This window comes from Hetaerina americana, unplaced genomic scaffold (genome assembly GCF_022747635.1).
Source record: "Hetaerina americana unplaced genomic scaffold, ioHetAmer1.1.p SCAF_1, whole genome shotgun sequence".
Classification (NCBI taxonomy): Eukaryota; Metazoa; Arthropoda; class Insecta; order Odonata; family Calopterygidae; genus Hetaerina; species Hetaerina americana.
The window spans coordinates 56,310,414-56,332,152 of NW_027286069.1; the positions used below are offsets into that span (position 1 = coordinate 56,310,414).

General features: G+C 33.6%; 1 protein-coding gene across 4 annotated transcripts in view; it reads right to left on the reverse strand.

Moving 5' to 3' along the window:
• Positions 1–935: 935 nt before the first annotated feature.
• Nedd4 (E3 ubiquitin-protein ligase Nedd4) overlaps positions 936–21,739 on the reverse strand; it is a 95,017-nt gene continuing 74,213 nt past the window's right edge. For 3 of the 4 annotated variants that reach the window (XM_071589862.1, XM_071589853.1, XM_071589871.1), the window contains exons 9-19: positions 15,590–15,787; positions 14,452–14,496; positions 12,743–13,199; positions 9,861–9,919; positions 9,705–9,770; positions 8,411–8,640; positions 8,209–8,330; positions 6,598–6,838; positions 6,262–6,490; positions 5,157–5,326; positions 936–3,116 (exon numbers count right to left, since the gene is read on the reverse strand). In XM_071589862.1, the coding sequence (XP_071445963.1) occupies positions 3,014–3,116; positions 5,157–5,326; positions 6,262–6,490; positions 6,598–6,838; positions 8,209–8,330; positions 8,411–8,640; positions 9,705–9,770; positions 9,861–9,919; positions 12,743–13,199; positions 14,452–14,496; positions 15,590–15,787 (1,920 nt within the window). In that variant the 3' untranslated portion in view covers positions 936–3,013. The remainder of the gene's footprint in view (positions 3,117–5,156; positions 5,327–6,261; positions 6,491–6,597; positions 6,839–8,208; positions 8,331–8,410; positions 8,641–9,704; positions 9,771–9,860; positions 9,920–12,742; positions 13,200–14,451; positions 14,497–15,589; positions 15,788–21,739) is intronic. The other variant, XM_071589879.1, reaches the window with a different exon arrangement.

Here is a 21,739-nt window from a genome sequence, read left to right on the forward strand (position 1 = left end):
CCTCGTGTCAAAACTGACTCGCTGCTTTATTTGATGACTGAAATATAGTCACTGTACCAAATTACTGCCAAATATCTCTGCCCCCCCCCCCCCCCCATGTTTAACTGAAATAAACTGAAGTCCCAAGATGTAAATGGTACGGAGGGTCCCCTACAAAGAGCCTGTTTGATTGACACCTCAGAAAAATGCTTTCTGTTCTGTAAAACTAATTTGATTTTCAGTCATGCAACTTCTTTATTTCTTCCATAAATAAAATTTTCAGCTATGCTATTTCTTTAATATACTGTATGTTTCTACATTGAACTTACTTCACCAGAGACAAGGATTTTTAACAGAAATCTTTCTGCTGGTTAATATTGAATGCATAACCTCTGGCAGGGAGATGATAATGCTAGAAACCTTTTAACCTAAACAAAACATTTTCTTGGGAACTAAGTAGCTGTATTATCATATATCTTAAGGCTGCTGGCCGGAGACTTATCATTGAATTTTCAGTTTCTAACATAATCCAGTTTCAGGGGCCCTACCACACTGCCTGGGACTACATAGCAAGATTTATTTAAGAATGAAAAATCCAATGCCAAATGCAGTCTTTTGTCAGCATAAGCTTGGTTTGTAATTGATGCTTCAGTATTAAAAGTAATGCCTGCTGTCATACTTCATTTATCTAAATTATTGCATATTCCAAGCAGATGATATTAATGCATTACATCAAGTGGTGAAGTGAATTTGAGGTAGATTTTCATTGAGATAACATTGATTTTTAAATTGGTCCAGTATAAACTTAACAAGTGGCACCAGGACCAAAAAAGAAAGAGGGAAACAAAATATTTGAACAACTTATAGGAGCAATAGTAAAAATGGAAAAGTGCCTGCCATGGAATCAATACAATACAAGAATACAATCTATTTATAATAAATTACTTCACTTTCAAATTAAAGGGTAGTTTATTGGAAGGTATATTTCATAATTTTTCAATATCATGTAGGTATCATGAGTAAAGCAAAATGAGATAGAAGTGGTTTTAAAAGGCATGAATTAACTATTAATTAGATTCAATTCATTCAATTAGTTTCAGTTATTATATGCCACAATTTGAAATTTCTCTTCACTTGGTATGACAATTCGCAATGAGAAATTAGTAAAAACGAAACATTTTCTCTACTCATAGCACCACACAAACATAACCCACTCTTAAAAAACATTCATACCAGCACACAACCAAATTCACACAATTTACTCATCAGAATATTTAAACAATATCAGCTATTGCAGATTCCTCAAACTCTCATAAAAACACTTTCAGATATAGTTGATAATCAAAGAGAATTACCTCATAAAGGTAATTTTGATGACTTGAAGGCACAGCAGGCCTTAAAAACTGGTGAATGTTACAGTTGTCATTAATATGGTTTTACACTCCTCTTTCCAAGGATAAACTGTGAAATGCTTAAGGGTGCAGACAACTTTTTAACACTTCCCTCCTCATTCCACTCACAGGACGGCAACAATCTTCATGGCTTTCTGAATAATTACAAATTCAATAGCAGTAACATAGGGTAAAATCTCGGGACAAAACTGATTGATTTCTGCACACATTGCCCCTAAGCACTCTTGATGATACACACTCATTACAGGTTCGCCACTCGTTTATGAAAATTTCTTGTGGCAAGTCCTTATTATTATATTTCCTTACATAATGTCCACTATCAAGTTAATTCACAACTTAAAAATCTTCAGTTAAGGCTGCCCCTCAAGTCATAATAGTTACTAAAATACAATACTTCAATGCAACATGGTGACTCGGAATGACCAAATCAAGGTGTGGTCCCTAAGTTTAGAAAGTAACATATTTTTCCATTATAAGTGCAGGGAAATAAAAGTTTACACTAAAAATTTTAAATCCTCTCCAACTGTGGACAGCATGTTTAGATTTGAAAGTAATTTCCCATAAAAATTAACTGGAGACAATCATACAAACATTGTATTACAAATCAGTCAATTCTATAGATAAGCTCATTTTAGAAAAGATGTATTGGATAAAAGATATTATCTCAAAGTCAACAAAATCCAAAGTAAATTTTGAATCAATAAAATGCATTGATGCAAACTATCTTAAAAGTTCACTATCTTGAAATGATTTATCACATTTTAATATCTTTTTTAACAATTCATAAAATATACATTTTCTATGAATGCTATCCATTACTAAAAAAATCTATCTATTCATTCATATGTACAAAATAACAGCACAAATAAGCATTCAAGTTGGCTGATGTTCCATATTCCAACAATTTTCACAACATCAATTTCAACATAATTTCAGTTTCATAATTGTTAGTGATGAATTCAACCAACAAATTAAATTGGAAAAAATTATCATTAATCCATAATTCAAAAATGTTTTTCCTATGCTTGCCAACATTAAGGTTGACGCCGTATCTGAACACACATCCTGTTTTCATGTTCAATCACTGCTGAGACATACACTTCAACAGTTTTGTCCAAATTATCCATTTGCTATTTTTAAAATTCAATAGACATGTAATGAAATATTCATTTTCAAAATATATTTAATGTAAACTTTTTGGAAAGGAAACTTGAGCATGCCAAAGTTAATTTCAGTGAGGATGATTCATTAACTACAGCTGTATCTAAGAACCTACAATGGCATCAGCCACCAAATTGGGTATTCAGCTCAAACTTTACACGATAATGTGAACATTGCAAAAGGAACAAGAAACTTGTCAATCACCTGGAACTCTTGAAAAATTGATAAATCTCACAACTAGACATATTTAGATGATAATTTTTGGCTATTTCAAAAGATCATTAGTATATACATATAAATCAAAAATTAATTATCTACAAATATGATACAAATAAAATGAAACAGATACAACTATGACCATGATATATGGTATTAAAAAGAGTTAACAATTTAGGAGCTTATCTTTTGTAGAAATATTTACAATATAATACAAATACAATAGCCCTTATCATATCACATAATTAATCCACACCAGCAAAGCCTTGCGAACCTTCAATCGCTTTTATTAGCTTATCTCTAAGCTGCTGGTAGTTTTCATAAGGAGGAAGATCAATCCTGTTGAAGCTGAAAATAAAAAGAAATTTATGGTAATGTCCAAATCAAAACATAAATATTATTTTTAAGCTGACCTATTAGGTCAAAACTGAAACCTAAAAAACTGAGACGAATGGGTAAGGAAAGTTTAAGGCTACCAGGAAGGGAGAAGTTAGTGCAGTGATGTGTGAACTATTAGCTGACGGTTATGAAAAGATGATATTTAGGCAATAAGGGCATTACAGAATAACAAAATCCTACAGTATTGTTTTTTGATTAACAAAATGATCTTCATATCAAAGAGCCATGAACATGGAATGTGCAAGACATGGGAAATGGTCAATGAATTTGTGAAATAGGTCACCAAATCACTTTGCAAGATATGACGATGCTAAAACCAAAGGATCCCCGCAAACCTTACACTACCAAAAATCTAACAATACATATGTGCCAAGTGAAAGTCATTAACAGCCATGCTCTCTTCACCAGCATACAGCAAATTGAAAAAATTCACACACCGTTATACAAAATACAGATGACTTATTTCCCAACCCATTCCTTCCTCAACCTTCCATTATGAACAGCCATCTTTTTTCCTCCACTCTCATCAACAACCATCAACTCCAGATTGTCCTCTTGGTATGTCTATCCCTAGACAATTTTTTTTATTTCCCTGATGTTGGCAAAAATATTGATATAGAAAAAATATCTTCTTTTATCAGGCATTAATTGGATTAAGGCGTACATTCAAACTCCTTTTGAAAAATCTAGCATATGATATTTACATTATTTTCAAATGGTGAATGGTAATGAAAGAGGAGTCAACCGGGACACACATAATGTATATTTTACACGAATGACAGAAAAAGGTTAAGTGAGTACCGATTATAAATTATCAAAAATGTACGAGTACCTGAGAAAATAATGGTATGAACATTAAAGCATAAAGGTGGCATGAAAGTGACCACCTCTTTATTTAATACACTAACAAATTTAGCCCTGTCATTGTCAGAGTATAAACGATGCTCCATTTTAATTGCCATGTAATTTCTGGAAATATTTCATACAACTGAAATATGATTTTACGTTAATATTTTTTCTCACTTCCTCAAATTAATAAAATCAAATTAAGCCAATATTAGCACACACCACTTCCTTCATAAGTAACAATCATGAACTTGGATCACATTTTAACATAATTCAATTATGCAGTTAGATAGTAGTAGTAGTATTTAGGGAAGGCGACCGACTGCTAAGGTCATTTGCACCATAGGGGATGGACAGGAAAGGATGAAGGGTGGAGAGAAACCCGGCATCGGCATTAGCCTACTCATTACAAAAGGCGCCAAGAGTAGCTTAATGTCCCATGCGACGGACAGCATACTCACTCAAAGTGCCCTCGACAAAGCAACTCAAGTAGGGATCGAGATACCTCTGAAAAATATTTATCACCGCCGGGATTTGAACCCGAGCCCTCTGGGTGGGAAACCAGTACGACAGCCACCACACCAATCCCGATCCCCGCAGTTAGATAGTTTAAATGAACTGAGCTGCTAGCACAAAAATGCTTTTAAATTATGAAAATATGTAATTTAGAGAGATTCTTTCCTGAATGGTCATAAAAGGGTGCAATGGCCAGATAACATTTCAAAATATTTGGAATTTTTACTAATATGATGCAAAACCACTTAAAACAGACCAGTTAGAGCCCATGCATAAGGCCACCATATCACAGATTTGATTGATTATTATAAGCCTGCATCATTATTATCAAATGATACCTTTATTAGTAAATATAGTAAAACCACTAAGCACTGATCAACAAGCAAGGCCTGCTAAAATCAACAGTTTCAATTTTTATAACTTTTATGACTTACAAATACAAACTATATAATATACACTATACTTTCAACAGAAATTCTCAACCCTTGGAGAAATTGCCTCACTGCCTGTAGAAAAGATTCAGAATTTTTCTCAATAGCCTAAAACCCCAGCAGTTATAGACAAGAGAAAATATAATCAAAACAAGTAGTTATGACAACATAGATTATTCCCTTTAAGATTACATACCATGTATGAGCTCTTGGATAATTTTCAGGGGATCCCCATCGTTCTATTGTGAATAGTTGAGGTCCATTACTTCCATAAAGTTCTTTGAAGCCATTCATGGGAACACGTGATGTACCAGTAACAAATTGTAGTAGCCGTGCCCTCATTTCATTGTTGAAAGATAATACAACCTTGAATAAAACAATCAGATGAAGTTATTCAGCAATTCCACACAATATTCCAACTTGTAAAATTTATTTAGCACAAAATAGTGATCAAATCTGCGTAAGGCTACATTATATAATTTTTTTTTGCCAAAGCTTAATGAAATTCTTTCCATGAATATTACCACAGTGTTTACCAACCTCTATAACTAGCACTTATGTAAAACCTTAGCATCCCACGTAACTTATTACCATAAAAATCTTTACAATGACACTTCAATTTAAACAGACGATCTTTTAATGAATTGTCCTGTTTGTCCGTAAGTACCTCTTGGTATGTTACCACAGGTGCATGTACCTCCAATTAAGAAACTATTTAGCAACCATTTTTTGTCCCCTTCCCAAATCAAAGACCATAAAATCAACAAAATGGAACAACTCTTGGTTGTGCAAGTGGAAATTCTGTTTCATAGTTTGGATAAAAAACACATACAGTGCACAGCTAATATTTTCTGGTTCTAAGAAAAATGCCACAGAAGTTACATTAGCATAGCCAAAGACGCACAAACAAATACAACGTTTGAGGTGAAAAAAATCAAATCATTCTTCTGTGCGTAAACGCTATATATGGTGTGTGTAAAAATAAGTCTGTATCAGATGTGTGTGTGTAAAAATAGGTCTAAGTTCGGTTTTTTTCAATTTTCATTACATAACGCATATTGTCATTTTTTCGATCATCTGAACATTTTTGTACAGATAATGCACGCGTTATTGATGGGAAAATATGGCACAACCAAAAAACTTGCATCTACACTTTTTCATTATTATTTGTAAATCATATATTTAGAATACTTTTGAATGAGTAAAGAAAATTAGTAGATGAAAGGCAGGTCATTAAAATACAAAATGAGCAACTTCCATGTACCTATTTTATATTATGGAATAACTGTAGAGATGCTTACCCTCCAAAACCACTGGATGGCTATATGATTGGGATGATATTCTCCCTTGTATAATGTGTTCTGCTTCCAATCCCTGACATCAATATTTTGAATACCACACATTAATAATTCCAGTTCATTTTCATCAAATATCTTAATGAGAGCAAGAGGTATTAAGCCACTGAAGCCATCAAGGAATGCATTCATCTGCTCTTGAACTCGAGAAACGAAGTGCCACTGAATCACCAGACTAGGAAAAAAACAAATCAATTTTCAACAATCCATAAATAAGATATAAATTTTCCAATTTAGATATAGCCATTAAATTTCAAGATATGTTTTAAGACAATAGCTCACCTAATGTATTCATCTTTATTGTCATTGGTGACAGGTATGTTGGCACCATTAGGTTTGAGTTCCCGCTGAGATGTATGACCAAAACTCTCTTCATCTACACAGAATGTTAAATCCAATTCAGATGGATCATTTTCTTTAATCCAAAGAAGAGAATTGTAGTATTCTGAATCAACACTTTCCATGTCACGGAGATCGATTGGCTTACTAAGCATCATCTTGTAGAAGGGCCTAATGAAAAAAGCTATACACAAAATAAAAATTTTAAAAATGCAATATACTTTTCCCAATGTGATGAACTGAATTATAATTAATAACAAATGAATTGTGTAAGAGAGGGTTGCTACAATTTAAGATTTAAAAATTTCCCAGATTCTTTCAGGTTTTCTGGCCAAAAAATTCCACATGAAAAGTTCAACATATGCAATTAATTATAATGAACATCAAGAATGAATGGATTGACAAGTTTAAATTAAACTTGATTTGTAGTCGCCACATATTAAGACTATATGTAATAGAATTAAAAAAGCATTCAAATTAAATACAACAAACACAAATAGAAAAATTACTTTATCAAAAGAATTATGGAACAAAAACAACAAGTTATTTAAAGTTAAGTTAAAATGGCTCCAAGGATTGTAAAATATTAGTTTTAGGAAATCATTAGTCTGATATAGTTATTTCAGTGCTTCAATGAAGAGGGTTAAACGGAAAAATGGTTTTTCACACAGACCTCGAATGTTTCACATTTTTAGCATGGATTAGTAAAAATATATCCAATATAAAATCCAACCCGTTATGTGGTCCTTTGACCATCCAACATATTATGCATCCTTCCCGTGGTTTCATTTTCATAAATGATTGAGTAAGACCCCCTTTTTTATTTGTTAAAATGAAAAAAATTAATTTTGTGTGGAGATTAACTTTTATTAAAAAGGATTAATGTCTAAAGAGAGAAAAGCTGAGTTGGAGGAAGTTCGTGGCCTGTCTACTCCTGCATTTGCGAATTGGGTAAATAAGTTTAAGCATGACCAAACATCCACAAATGATGAACATCATTCACGTTTTCCAGGGAAAGTGACTTCCTACAAAATGATTGAAAAAATCAATGATATGATTATGAGGAGTTAACAAGTCAAGGTTTGTGAAATATTTTTGAAATCTGGGTACCTGATGATGCTGCAAGTCGGTGAAACGCATTGTACCATATAATAAAATCTGTGGAAAAGTACAAGTCTTTCTTTTTTAGTATGGATATTGAAGAAAACCACCAAACCACAATGGACAGATGAAAAGCTACACTACATTTGTGTGTGAAATACATAACACTACTGTTGATTTTTATTGGAACTAGCAGTGAGCATAGGATGCATAATTTAAGCATACAAAATGAGTTTTTACAACATGTACCTATTCCTAAATCTTTACCATTATGATAACCATCATAAAAATTGCTTTGAACAAAATATTTACCCAAGATGATTAACAGGAATAAAAGTAAAACTTAATTTTTTATACCTTAAGTGATGCTTCACTAATCAAATCATTAACATTATACCTTATCAACTTATATCAGCAAGGAAAGCATTTGAGTGCAGAAATTTAATAACTCACCATCAAGTAATTTTCCATGATATACAGCCATTCCTGCTATCCTTCCAATAAATTTGAAGTAACTTAAATGCTCCTCATTACAAACACCAGAAAATGGATTAATTTGAAGAGTGTAATTATCCCTATAAAAAAATATTAAGATATCATAAGGAAATGCAAAAGAAATTACTAATGAAAATATAGAATAGAAGAAAGTACTCACATTGCGGAATATTCAAAGAGACCATAGTACGGGTTAAACATTTCTCTAGACAACAAGAAGAACCATTCTCTCGCCAGTCCACCATAGTCAAGACCAACTTCACCTTCAAATTCAATCCACAGTTTGGTTTTCAATAAGTCCATACGGTTCACAGTGCTAATTATTCTGTATGAATCTTCTAAAATAGATGACCGTCTAACTTTGATTTCAAATTTATTCGGCACATTGTTCTGAAATGAAACAGGGTTATAATATCAAACTTTTAAAATCATTTTCATATCTTTCTACAAGTTAAATTTACTTAATAAGAGAAACATGTTAATTTTAATAATCAATTATCCCATACATTAGCTATTCATTTAGAATTGCTTATTGCCATCAATCAATTCTGCTTATAGATACCATGCGTAAATCTCTTATGTTAAAAACAGTATACAGTGAAGCAGGCCTTAGATGTCACCACCACTGGTTTAAAAAAATAATGGCCAGAGGGTGACCTCTGCTTAGAACAGAAAATATTTTTGGAAGAATGAATCAACGAAGTGGATGACTTTAAATGACTGTTCTTACACAAAAAACAGTATATACATTTAATATACGCCATTTTCAAATATCTACAATTTTGAATAGCATATGTAATAACTCAAATACTAATGAGTGTTGAGTGTACCTTTTAGTAAATGCACCCTAAGAGGTGCTTTCCATTTCATGGAAAATGTTTTGCTACATTATCAAAGGATCAGAATTGGTTGGATAATTTTTCATCATCAAAGGTACTTTAAGCTTAAGCAATTAAAATTAGATACTTCATTTACTGTTTAGGATTGTAACATTTACAAGGAGGCCTACAGAAAAAGATGCCTTGGAATATGAGATGGGTACAAGAGGGGAGCGAGAAAACAAAACTGAAAGAGAGAGGTTGTGAAGGTCAGACAGTTCTAAGTAAGAGAAGTTTTAAGCTTAAACTATAAGAACCATTGCTTGATAAGATAAGCACTCATTTAAGAAGACCCAGGGGCACTGTGATACACAAACACATACTATGTAACCACATACCAGTAGGCACAAATGTGACTACATGAACATGCCCACATTTATTGATTAATTACTTTGCGACTCCTGGCATATAATATTGTGCTTCATATGTTTAGCCTTAATTACTCCACAGAATTAAGTTTACAAAATTATTGATATATTAATAAAAATATCAACAACACAACTAAATTTTATTTTAGAACAGATTTATCTATTAACTATCAAGCTCAATGCATATTCACTATTCAAAAATACTTACAGGTTTCCTGAGTTGAGATTTTAAATATTCATACTTTCTTTTGTAATCACGAGAATATGGAACAGCCTGGAATCAAGGAAAGTAAAAATTAAAAACTCTTGATTCTAATGAAGTGCTCAAAAACTCATTTTCATCACGTAATTCATTTATACTTACAGGACCAGCAATCTGAGGGTTTGAAAGTCTAGGATCCTCCCACTGAGTAGTACGTGTATCTGTTAAAATAAAAAAGAATTGAGAATAAAATTTAAACGGAGAGAGTATGAAAATTTAGCCATTTTCACTGCAAATATGGTCACAATATATACAAATACCCAGTAAATATTTTGAAAATATTAATACAAATAGACTGCAAAAAAAAATATAAACTTCATGAGTATAAAGCCACAATACTTATATTTATTCAGGCAAAAAGTGTAAAACAATGAAAAAGACTGATTACATAAAGATGTCGTAACTCATTTCTTTAAAAGGCATAAAATCTCAAATGCCAAATCTGAATCTATATTTTTTAAATCATTTTCAAAAGTCAGTCGGCATTCATTGTCATTCCGAAAATTAAGAAAACATAAAAATCCTCGTAGAATGTTTGGAAGAATGTCACATGCTAAGTCACAGCTTCATTGCCTTAAAGTTTTTCTTTAGGTATTGCCTTCTAAAAAGGCAAGTTGCTCTCAGTGGTCTTCCATGATTCTGAACAAATTTACTTCAACTATAAATTTCAATAATTAAAGCAACCAGGCAATATTATAATTTGTAGAATACAGATTCTGTAGTTCATTAAAAATCCTTTCCAAGTATTCTGTTCACTTGGTTGTATAGGGAAAATATTTACAATAAATTCCAACAATTTTATTTTGATCCCTCCTTAAATATTGTTGCTTTTTACATATTAGCACTGCTACTCTAATGAAACTGTAGTACCCCAATAGCAGGCATTTCATGGTTTGAAAGCTGACCCTGGGAATAATGGCTTGATACAGACTGGACAGTGTTTCCAGGCTCTACTCATTTTTGGAATGCAATAAGAATACATTATTATGTAGCCCAGCAGATACAAAGTATTAAAGTTCATCTTATTGTCAACTTCTTTTTTATCCGGTAAAATTAGGCCCAATTTCAACCCGCAATATGGTCACATACTTTGGTTCTCCTAAAGGTTTAATCAATATGAATCTATGTACTAATAAACGCTAATAATATACCATATCAATTGCATGTTAATGATTTAACATGGCTGCAGAAATTTGTACATTCACTCATTCGCTCTTCAATTGGCTTTCGCACAATGAAAAAACATCATTACTATATATATAACTACCCAAAAGTATCAAGGATACAAAGGGAACTCCTGCATTCAGGCATAATTAAAAAGATATCTACAGCGCAATTTGTTTTACTCGGTTGATGAATATCTCAACAATATTCCCAACCAGTAAGTTCATACTTTTAGTTTCTAGCAATGGTCATGGTCTGATTCATGTTAATGATCAATGATTTTTCTGAATTTGATATTGCATGTGCATGTTACAGCCAATGTTCATGGGTTTGTACCAAACATTTATGTAACTATGAGCATCATTTCTTTTATGCATCTTAACTGAGCCTGTGTCTTTGCTCCTCTTTGACATGCCTTATATCATGTACATACACCACCCACCTGGTATTTTTGCATTGTGATCTCTGGGCAAATAAAAAGTAATAATAATAGCTCCCCCTTATACCATTACAAGGACCAGAGTGAAGAGTGTTTCACCAAGAAGGCTGCAAAACAGATCTTTGCAATTTGAACCATATAAATCACAAAGATGCAATTTCTTCAAATATACTCTTTGGATCTGTCTTCAACAGCTTTGTAATCTGAATTGGCAGATTCACTGGATATTTTAGTAAAAGTAATGCTTTTTCACAAAGTGAACTAAGTTTATCCAGCCATCACAGCACACAAAATTATCAATTTTTAAACTCTCCTTGATACATGTACTAGACTTTGGCCTAAACTTATGACCTACTTATAGCTAATTCTATTCATTTTGCTGGATAAAAATTAAAAACAGGGGATTCTAACAGCAGATATTCTGCATTTTAAAATGTTTTTGGTTATTTAACTCTTTTTACTGAAGAAATGAAAAGCAAATTTCATCCTTTTGTTTCAAATCTGAGAAAAAGGCCAAGAATGATATACAATAATGCCTCCTGTCATTGTTTTTGTTGATTTGCCATCTTTAAATTTTTTTGTTAAATAAATTTGTTTTTCAAGTGCAATAATACAAGTCTATCAGTCATGATAGTACAATAACTTGGTTTCCGAACATCCAGCAAAAAAACAGCCCATTATTTACACATAGATAGATTGATTGAGGAGGAGGAAAATATGTCTGAGTTTATCCATAGAATGACACCTAAGCACTGTACAGATGTAGTATTTCAATGAAAATGGGAAGGGCAATTTGGATAATAGATGGGAGGGTTAGTGAACAGGTTGCTATCAGTAAATTGTTCAAGAATTAGATTAATTGTATTGGGATGATAACAATATCATTCTGTATATTTTAATGGCTAAGTGATGAGGGTAAAAAAGACTTTACACTTCCACAATAAAGATTTAATATTTCACAACCATGGTTTCGATGATGCTCAGCATTGAAACCATGGTCATGAAATATTAAATCTTTATCGTGGAAGTGTAGTTTCTTTTTTACCCTCATCATGAAGGAATTCCACAAAGTTAAACCTGAAACTGTTATGTTTAATGGCTAAGGCTGGTTTATGGAAAAGAGCATATTCCAGTAGATCATCTTGGCTGTAAACTCGAAATAAATAATATTTGTCACTTTTGGGGCAACATATTTTGCCTTGGGATGAAAGTCATCTACATGTATATCAGCCAAATACCCCACAATGCCATGGAGGGTTGACACAAAAAATCAGTTTGTTGGTAATAAGAGCATTATTAACCATGGTAAAATAAATGGAGGAAGCTGAATGGGTATTTATATAACTGAGAAAAAATATACATAAAAACAGATATATCTTACTGTGGTCGATGAAAAATATCCTTCCATCAGTGTGAATTCGCTCTTCCCAGCCTTCTGGCAGAGGTCCCAGACCATCATCTTCTTCTGCTGCTCCATTTCCAGATCCATCATCATCACCATCTCCACCAACCCCACTAGAGCTTTCTCCTGAGTGTTGCCTCTGATTCCTTCCTCGCCGTCTGTTTGGAGGGCGTGATGCATCTGGCATTGGGCTGGCCCTACCAGTCCTCGGATCAACCCATGTCGTTGATCGCTCATTGTGATCAATGAAGAACACACGCCCGTTAGGGGCCACTTGAAGTGTCCAACCTTGGGGTAAACCCTTTGGACTAACTCCAGGGGCAAGAGAAGTAGATGATGACCTGCCAGTAGCACCACTGCTTGATATTCCTTCACCACTAGCACCTTCTGAGGACGTGGATCCTGAGGCTCCACTTGGTGTGTTACTATGGGCATGCTAAAATGAAAGACACAAAATAAGAAATTCATAATGGCTGAATTATATGATTCATAATAACCACTGAGTATACATGAATGTTTTAGGAACTCTGATAATACCTTTTAAGAAATGCTTAACGAATGAAGAAATATATTTTACTAGTTGATTTCACAGTATGTATACCAGCATTAATCCTCTTAACTTAAAACAAATAAGTCTAATAAATAGTTTCATAGTATAATATAGGGAATATGAATAAAAATTGATGACAAGCTACTATATCTGCCTGAATAGGAAATGACCGTTCCCAAAATTTGGAAAAACGTACTTTTGTAGATTTATACTGAAGTGTTTTCACATTTCTTTTCATTGCTGCAGTTACATTGTTTACCTTTTACTCACCAAATATTGGCATAGGAATTTTGGGGCATTGGTTATCATATCTTTGATGTATATAAATCATTACACTGGATTAACTAAGATTACAAATCACAAAAGCAGTGATTTGTATTTTCATTTACAAGCTTTAAAACTTGCTGTACACCACTGAAAACATATTAACTTTAATTTAAAAAAATTAAAAAACAAGGTGAGCATGGCTGATCTGGTATGCAAATCAATGATCAATTGACATCAACCATTTGCCTTTTCTTGAAGAACACGGACAAGACTAAGGAGATAGATGCTTCCAATAGAGTGACAAGAGTACCTATGTATTGGTTACGTATTCTCAACAAGGTTGAAAAGTTGCTTCTCATATGCATACAAAAAAAGCATTTGCAATACAACACCATTCACGAGAATATACTTACTTACTAAATTACTTCCCAATCGGTGGTCATGGATGGTGTTCTACCCCTCCCTTTGCACCCAACCCATCCCTATCCCAATCTAAATCCCCCACCCCTACACCCATATATGTATGAATATAACTTCCTCGCCTGAAGATGCTGCACCACAGTCAAATCTTGGTCACAATAAAGCTTATTTTTCACGTGAAGTTAAAATTTTGTTTTAATATTATTCATTATGGAACAATTCCACAAAGTTATAAACATCATCTTGCTGTTCTGCTTACATTTTACACAAATTAGACAATAACTATATTTATATTTTCTACAATTTATACATTTTCATTTGCTACAAATAAATGTAAAGAGAGACACTTCACATCATCTAACAAATGTGCTTTCATATTCTTGAACAATTATTATTCAACACTTTCATATAAATAACTAAAAAGAGAAAACAAAAAATCTATATAACTTACATTTTCAGGATCCCTGGATTCAGATAAACTGTTGCCATCAGTTGCCTATAAGAAAAAACAACAAAATGAAAGTTAACACACAAAACATGATAGGTCAAAAACTAGATAATGTACATACATTTAAGTAAAGGCATGTAGTAAAAGAGAGCTAGGCCACAAAATACAACAAGTGGAAATTGGTATTTAGCATTCAAAACTTTCATTTAAGTACAAAAAAGACATCCTATTACCTTCTTCGACTATAAATTACAAGCAGCACTTTTTGAAAGAACTAATACATCTGTAACATACCCTTCATGCTGTTCCTTTTCAGGGTAGATAAACAAATTCCCATTTTAGGCCATGACAGGGAACTTACTCTTTCTTGTTACTTTTTTACATACTCATCTATCATTGACTTATGGTTTTGACATGAACATCAAGCAAAAAATAGGCCAAGATGTCTAATACTACTTTAGGCATATATTAGCAGAATGAAAACATATACAATTGACTTAGATATAAATAGCCATAACTTTTGAAAAATCATGTCAAGCAAATAAATTATCATTCATACAAACATAAATTCTTTAGATAACTAATGGCAGGGATTTAGGAATAGCTCCATTGCCCATGATTAAAGACTTCTTTGGACAAACATTTTTATGCATGGAAGCAAGCATTACACCAAGGTGATAAAGAAAAACTCACAGGTATACCCTGAAAAAGTTTACCAACGATATACAATTTCACCATTTTTAAATCTAAATACACACAACTCCAATCAAAATAAACATCAAATGCACTAAAATAAAACCATATAATCCTATAAAGTGTTTGATACAATGAAAACATGAAGATTAGTCACAGTCCCAGCCAAAAGAAATATTCCATTTTTATTGGGTCAGAAAACAATGACTGGGCATTTCCGGTAGCGATGAAAATTCATCGTACCACAATATGTCATCCAAATTACCACAATCATTATCTAATAAAAACTACTTCATTACGAGAAGTCCTTACCAGTTAGATGTAGCTGAAAGCACCAAGAAAAACCAAAATATATTAATAGAGAAATAAGCAGGCTAGCAACAAGTAAATGAAGACAAAAATGGTTTTCACTAGGCAGTACATGATTCCTAAATCTCCTACATCATACCTCAGCATTTTCATCCTCAACACCATCCCCTTCATGTCTTTCCTCCTCACGACTCATAATGCCCTCCACCTCATCCCTCAAAACAGGATCCCCACCCTCATCTAGGACATCCATAAGATCACCCTCTCCAGCAATAATATCCTCCTCCCTCACTATTTCACATTCTCCAACATCTTCATTACCCATGCAGTTATCATCCTTACGGTAAGAGGACATGCAGTGAACAAATTTTAAACATGCACAGGCTATTAGTATTCCTATTCCACATTAAAAGCATATACAGAGTAAATTATAACATACCTCATTTAACCTCCTCAGGGACTAATTAAGGTTAATGAAATATGAAAGGACAAGGACCAAATAATTATTTGCCAACATAAAATTAAAAGCATTGCCAAAATATGGTTATTATCTGTTCAAGTATCAAAATACTAAACTATGCCATAAAAGATAGGGAAGTGATGGGTCAGTCTTCAGGAACATACACAATTTCAAGAGGCATAGTCAAACAAACCATGTTTGATTAACTTCCCAATTCCAAGGCAATGAAAAGCTTATGTTGTTCAAAATAAAGCACATGACCAACTTAAATATTAAAAGCTACATGACAAACCTAAGGCTATTTACAACTAGTAGAGTGTATACTCTTCACTGTTTTCAAAACATCTGTAATGAAATGGATTACTGTTGCAAGGACAAGTGCCTCATGATATCATTCCACTTGCACGGGCCACAAGTACCAGGCACTCCCCTGCCTCCCAGGTCAATGTTCGCATCAGTTTCCCGGAACAACAACCATGCATCATCCCCAAACAAGTCTTGCCCCTTGAGACTATAGACCACTTTACATATCAGCCCCTAGGGTATGGTGGGCACCATCCATTGCAAGATAAGAACTGTATATGAGTGCAAGCCACTCCAAAGGAATTCCAGCAACTCTCAGTAAGTTTGGATCATTCATTGGCACCACATTACCCAGCATCAACCGGTGGACTGACCACAAGACCAGAATCCTGACCCTGTGTATGACAGGATGGCCGCATTTTGTGCCACAACAGTGATCAGTCGGTTGGATGACTATCAAGACTGGGACTGCAAGACCAGACTAGTGACCCCTCCATAGGCTAGCCATGTAAGCATCTGTTCAATAATGTATCCTGTAGGATGGCTGGTTGACAACCACATGTTGTATCACCTGATGTAAATATACATATGTAATGGAAAACAACCTCAGCATCCCATTTGTTTGACCCAACCCTCTAATGTCCCCCTATGACATTAGAAGATGGAAAAGAATATACAATGTATGAGGGTAGTTTGAAAAGTTCTCAGAATCATCACCAGATGTCAGTGATATTGCAACAAGTTTCTCACAGATCAATAGGTAATCCTTTATGAGTAAACATAGAGGTAGTATTTAGGGAGGCGACCGACAGCTAAGGTCATTCCCGCCATTAGGGATGGACAAGAAAGGATGATGGGTGGAGAGAAACCTGGCGTTGGTATTAGCCTACTCTTAACAAAGGGCACCAAGTGTCCACAGCTTAACATCCCATCCAACAGACGGCGTACTCACTCTAAGTGCCCTTCACAAAGCACCTCAAGTAGGGATTGAGATATCACTGAAAAATATTCAACACCACCGGGATTTGAACCCGGACTCTCTGGGTGGGAAGCCAGTAGGATAGCTGATAGATTATCTTTCCACTGGTCAAACAATTACTGGATAATACTACACTAACCTCCTCGACCAACTATAGCAAATGGTACACCAAAAAGGGCCAGGTTTGGCAAGAAAGGAAGTCTTCTTTCATCAAGACAATGCACACACAAGTGTCGCTGCCATGGCAAAAATATGTGAACTAAGATACAAATTGTGGCCACATCCACCTTATTCGCCTGATTTGGCTCCATCAGATTTCCATCTCTTCCCCAAGCTCAAAATTTTCCTCAGTGGAAGGAGATTCTTTTTAAACAAAGCACTAACTGCCAAAGTGGAAAAGTATTTTGCAGGCCTGAAGGGATATAATTTTCTAGATGGGATCAAGACTTAAGACCATCGCTGGACCAATTGCATTAATGCATTGGGAGATTAAATTGAAAACTAAAAAAGTTTCATAGAGGTAAATCTATTCCATTCCAAGAACTTTTAAAATTACCTTGGCACTTAGTTACTAATGACCTCTGAATAAAAAGAAATCTTTACAATTGACTTATGAGCTCTTTTGTTTTGTCCAAGAATCAGTTTAGATATGCAATTCATTCCAAATTTCACAACAGAAACAGATAGAAGACCCCTTATATACTCAATCCTAATTACAACTTTAAGCCCTAGAATAGGATCAAATTTTCCCTGAGTGCAATGTATTTTCTACCCAAATCCAATCACCACTGCAAAAGATAATGTTCCCTTATTTCAAAGCCCAAAGAGACCAAAGGTTTACACAGTTATGTGCATAGAATTAATAACTTCCTGAAATCCACTTAAAAAGATTTTTGTGCATACTATTCACAACTTCAAAGAAAATGCCAAGCCTTGACACTTGAGGACTTTCCTAGACAATCACTCATGGCTTATCCATTTTACAACTGTGAGTAGGTCACCTATGTCTGAGTGCCTTAAATGTGCACATTGGTATCATCTAATGATCATAATTCACCTGAAAATAGGCAATTATCATTTTGCTGACAGATTTTTAAGGGATACGATTTTAGTGTGCTCTAAACCACATAATAGAAAGTAAGTTTTTACACCTGCTTCATTGTGAAAGGCCAAAATTTTCAAATTAAAACTTAATTAGAAACAGTTATTTAAATCTAAAAATATATAAAAACATCTTGGGACAGTAATAAATGTTTAAATTTTAAATAGCTTAAGTGACAGAAACAAGAGATTGGTAACAGAAAGCTTATTGAAATCCATTAGCAAGGAAAGATGAAAATAACAACAGATAAAGGAATTAAATGGTATCAGTGCAATAATACATGGCTTAGAAAATGTTTAGCACATCACATGGTTTTTTAGGCCTAGGTGGGTCCTCAGCTAAACAGAAGTATGAGTGCTGATTTTTACTGAAATCCACAAATGAAGATGAATGTGATGATGACAGAAGAAGTACTGAAACAGAGGAAGATGGATTGAAATCAATATCCCAGAGAGTAGATAGTTTTCCATGAAGATGATTTGAACAGAAAACATTAATCAGCTAGCTGCAATTGTGAGTATCCGCAGTTCCCACTGCAAGATTCTTCATGCACAATTCCTTTCTTGTGTTTTTGTTTTACCAATTATGTATTTTGACAATAATTTCAATACTGTACCACATTTGCTTCGATTCAGTTACATCATGAAATTGATACAACTGACCATGGTGGCAAAAATACAAGGGTCGTTCAATAATCGCTAACAAAATCCCAGAGATCGCACTCATAGTATTGGCAAATTTACTTTTAGTAAGCCTCATCTCTCAATGGACTGTCGCTTAAGTTTCAGCTATATCCTTCATGTAGTTTCATTTTCATAGTCAATTGAAGAAACACACTTGTTTATTTGGAAAAATGAAAACCAATGACTTTTGTAGGGTGATCAAAAACTTCTATTAAAAAGGCTTATTCCCAAAAGAGAGCAAAGCTGAGTTGGAAGAAGTTCATGGCACATCTGCTCCAGTGTTTGCCACTGTTTAAAAATGGGTAAATAAGTTTAAGCATGGCCAAAATCCAATCAGTATGTTCAGTGGAAGTGAATTCCTTCAAAATGATTGATAAAATCCATGAGAGGGTGATGAGTAATTGACAAGTCAAGGTTTGTCACATATTTCAGGCCACAGGAATATCATGAAGTATTGTGTTTTTAATTTTGCACAAAATATTGGGTGTGAAACACAGGTAAATCTGTAAATCCTGTAAATTTCGGCAAGATGGTGGCTGCATTTGCTCTCAGTGGAGAATAAACACAATTATACAAGTATGGTCGATTTGGAGGTGAGTTTGGCATTTTACCATGGCAATACTGCTAGGTTTGTGTGTCTATATATAACTAGAGCAGTTGAAACAGTGGGTTTCTAAAGGCAAGCTTAAAGGAGATTATGTCAAAAATGAAAAATTTATCAAATTAATTGGTTTCCCTATTTTTTCCGGATGGTTTATTGAACGACCCACGTACCAAGCTACTAATAATATCTCAAAAATATCTTTCAGAAACATATTTGTGTAACATAAGAGTCATTGGAAAAATTTATAAACAAGGAGAGAAAATTAATGAACTTAGATAAAGTTATCATCATGCTCAAGGAAGGAGAAATTGAATTCAATGAAGGTCTTTCAATGGCTAATTAACCAAAAATAATAAATTAGGATTATAGAAACTTCTGTATATTAGTGGTATAATTAATAGCTCAAGATGGTAATGATGTAATAAATGTTTAGCATTCTGAATATAGAATATCCTTTACACATTAGACATGCTCATTTTTTTTCATTCTCTGACTCTATACCATTTAAAAACCACCACATTGGTTCACCTTGAGAGACAGAGGATCGCAAAGACAGATGGGCAAATTGTAATTCTGTCGTTGGTGACCTTAGGAATTCATTTCATTTACTTTGGTGGGGAAGTTAGTAAAATGAAATCTTAATATAAAGATCATTTTACTTCACTAGGTAGGTTTATCTGCATGCAAACTTTCACCAACTATGTATTACGACGACTTCATCAAAGGAGAATGGGAAGTATTCTTGGGGAATCTTTGGACACATCAATTCAGACGATGATTTATACAATAGTATTTTCTAATGACCAGTAGTAATTTGAATTTTTAACATTCTTTCACTTTAGAGCGGATTAATAGTTGATCCAAGCCCACGAAGAATATTTACTCTAATTGACTTTCAATTTTTTTTTAAATCAGACTACTTAGGTGAAATCCATCCTGTTCAATTTTATAATCACTTGCGTTGACATAATATTGAAATTTGTACGCAAGTCAAAGAGGAAATAAATTTTGAAATGCATGCTTAAGTTTATAAAATTATTTTTGGGCACATGTGCACAAATATAATTCTTCCCTCTACTGAATCAATGCTATTACACAGCTATCATAGGCTTAGCTAGAAAAAAATGCTCTGTTGTTTTTGAGTAATCTTTAAAAATGCCAAAACTCCAGTTACATAGGGTGTGTAGTTAATGACATTTAGAATTTGGATTTAATTAACAACACCTAAAAATTAAATGTTTTAATGATCCATATTGGCAAGTAGGTCAGTTCCCAACACAAAAAAACTTTCACTTCCTAAGTCTAAAATTACCCTGTGATGTTTCTAATAATGTACAGTTTTCTGTAAAACTTAACTTCTCATATATATAACAAATTGATTAAAAATACCACAGTCAGATTAGCCTCGTCATTATTCCTAAATTCAAAACGATTACTTCCATGCACTCACATTGAGATGCTTTAATGCCCAATGAAATCGCCACATCCCTTGATTTACATAACCTCCTTAGTGCCATTAGAATTTTGGTTGTATCACATGTGTACTTTTAATACAATATTATCAGTTTTGAAATTTTCAGTACTTTGAAACTATCAATTAAAAGGAATACAAATGAAAGGTACAAATCATGTAAACCGACAAAAACAATGATCATAAGCTTAAAATGGGTTTTTAATGAAATGTTTATATAACTACAAAAATATTATCACTTCATGGCAATACTTTACATCACTAATATTTCTGAAAATATGCCATACATTAGGGGTCACAGTAGCTTAGTGGGTACAGCATTCAGCTACTGACCTTTGGGCCAAGGTTCGATTCCTGGTGACTTTCAACATACCCATCTTACCCAAGCAGTATGAATTTTTGGGCACCAGATCATCTTGGGAAACCACAGGTGGCAAAAGGGAATGAATTTCCCCCCTGCTCTGATGTATGAATTTCACATACCACAAATTGGGCTAAAAAGAATGAGAGCTCTACACTCACCAATCAAACCAACCTTAGGTTCATTTCTATGGCTGTTAAACATTGCATAGATTACGTCATGGAATTTCATCACTCCATTCTTAAAGTTCAAAGAACGGTAGTACATACCAAATTTTCAGTGAAAGATAAATTTCATTATGAACCGCAAAATATTTAATAAATATC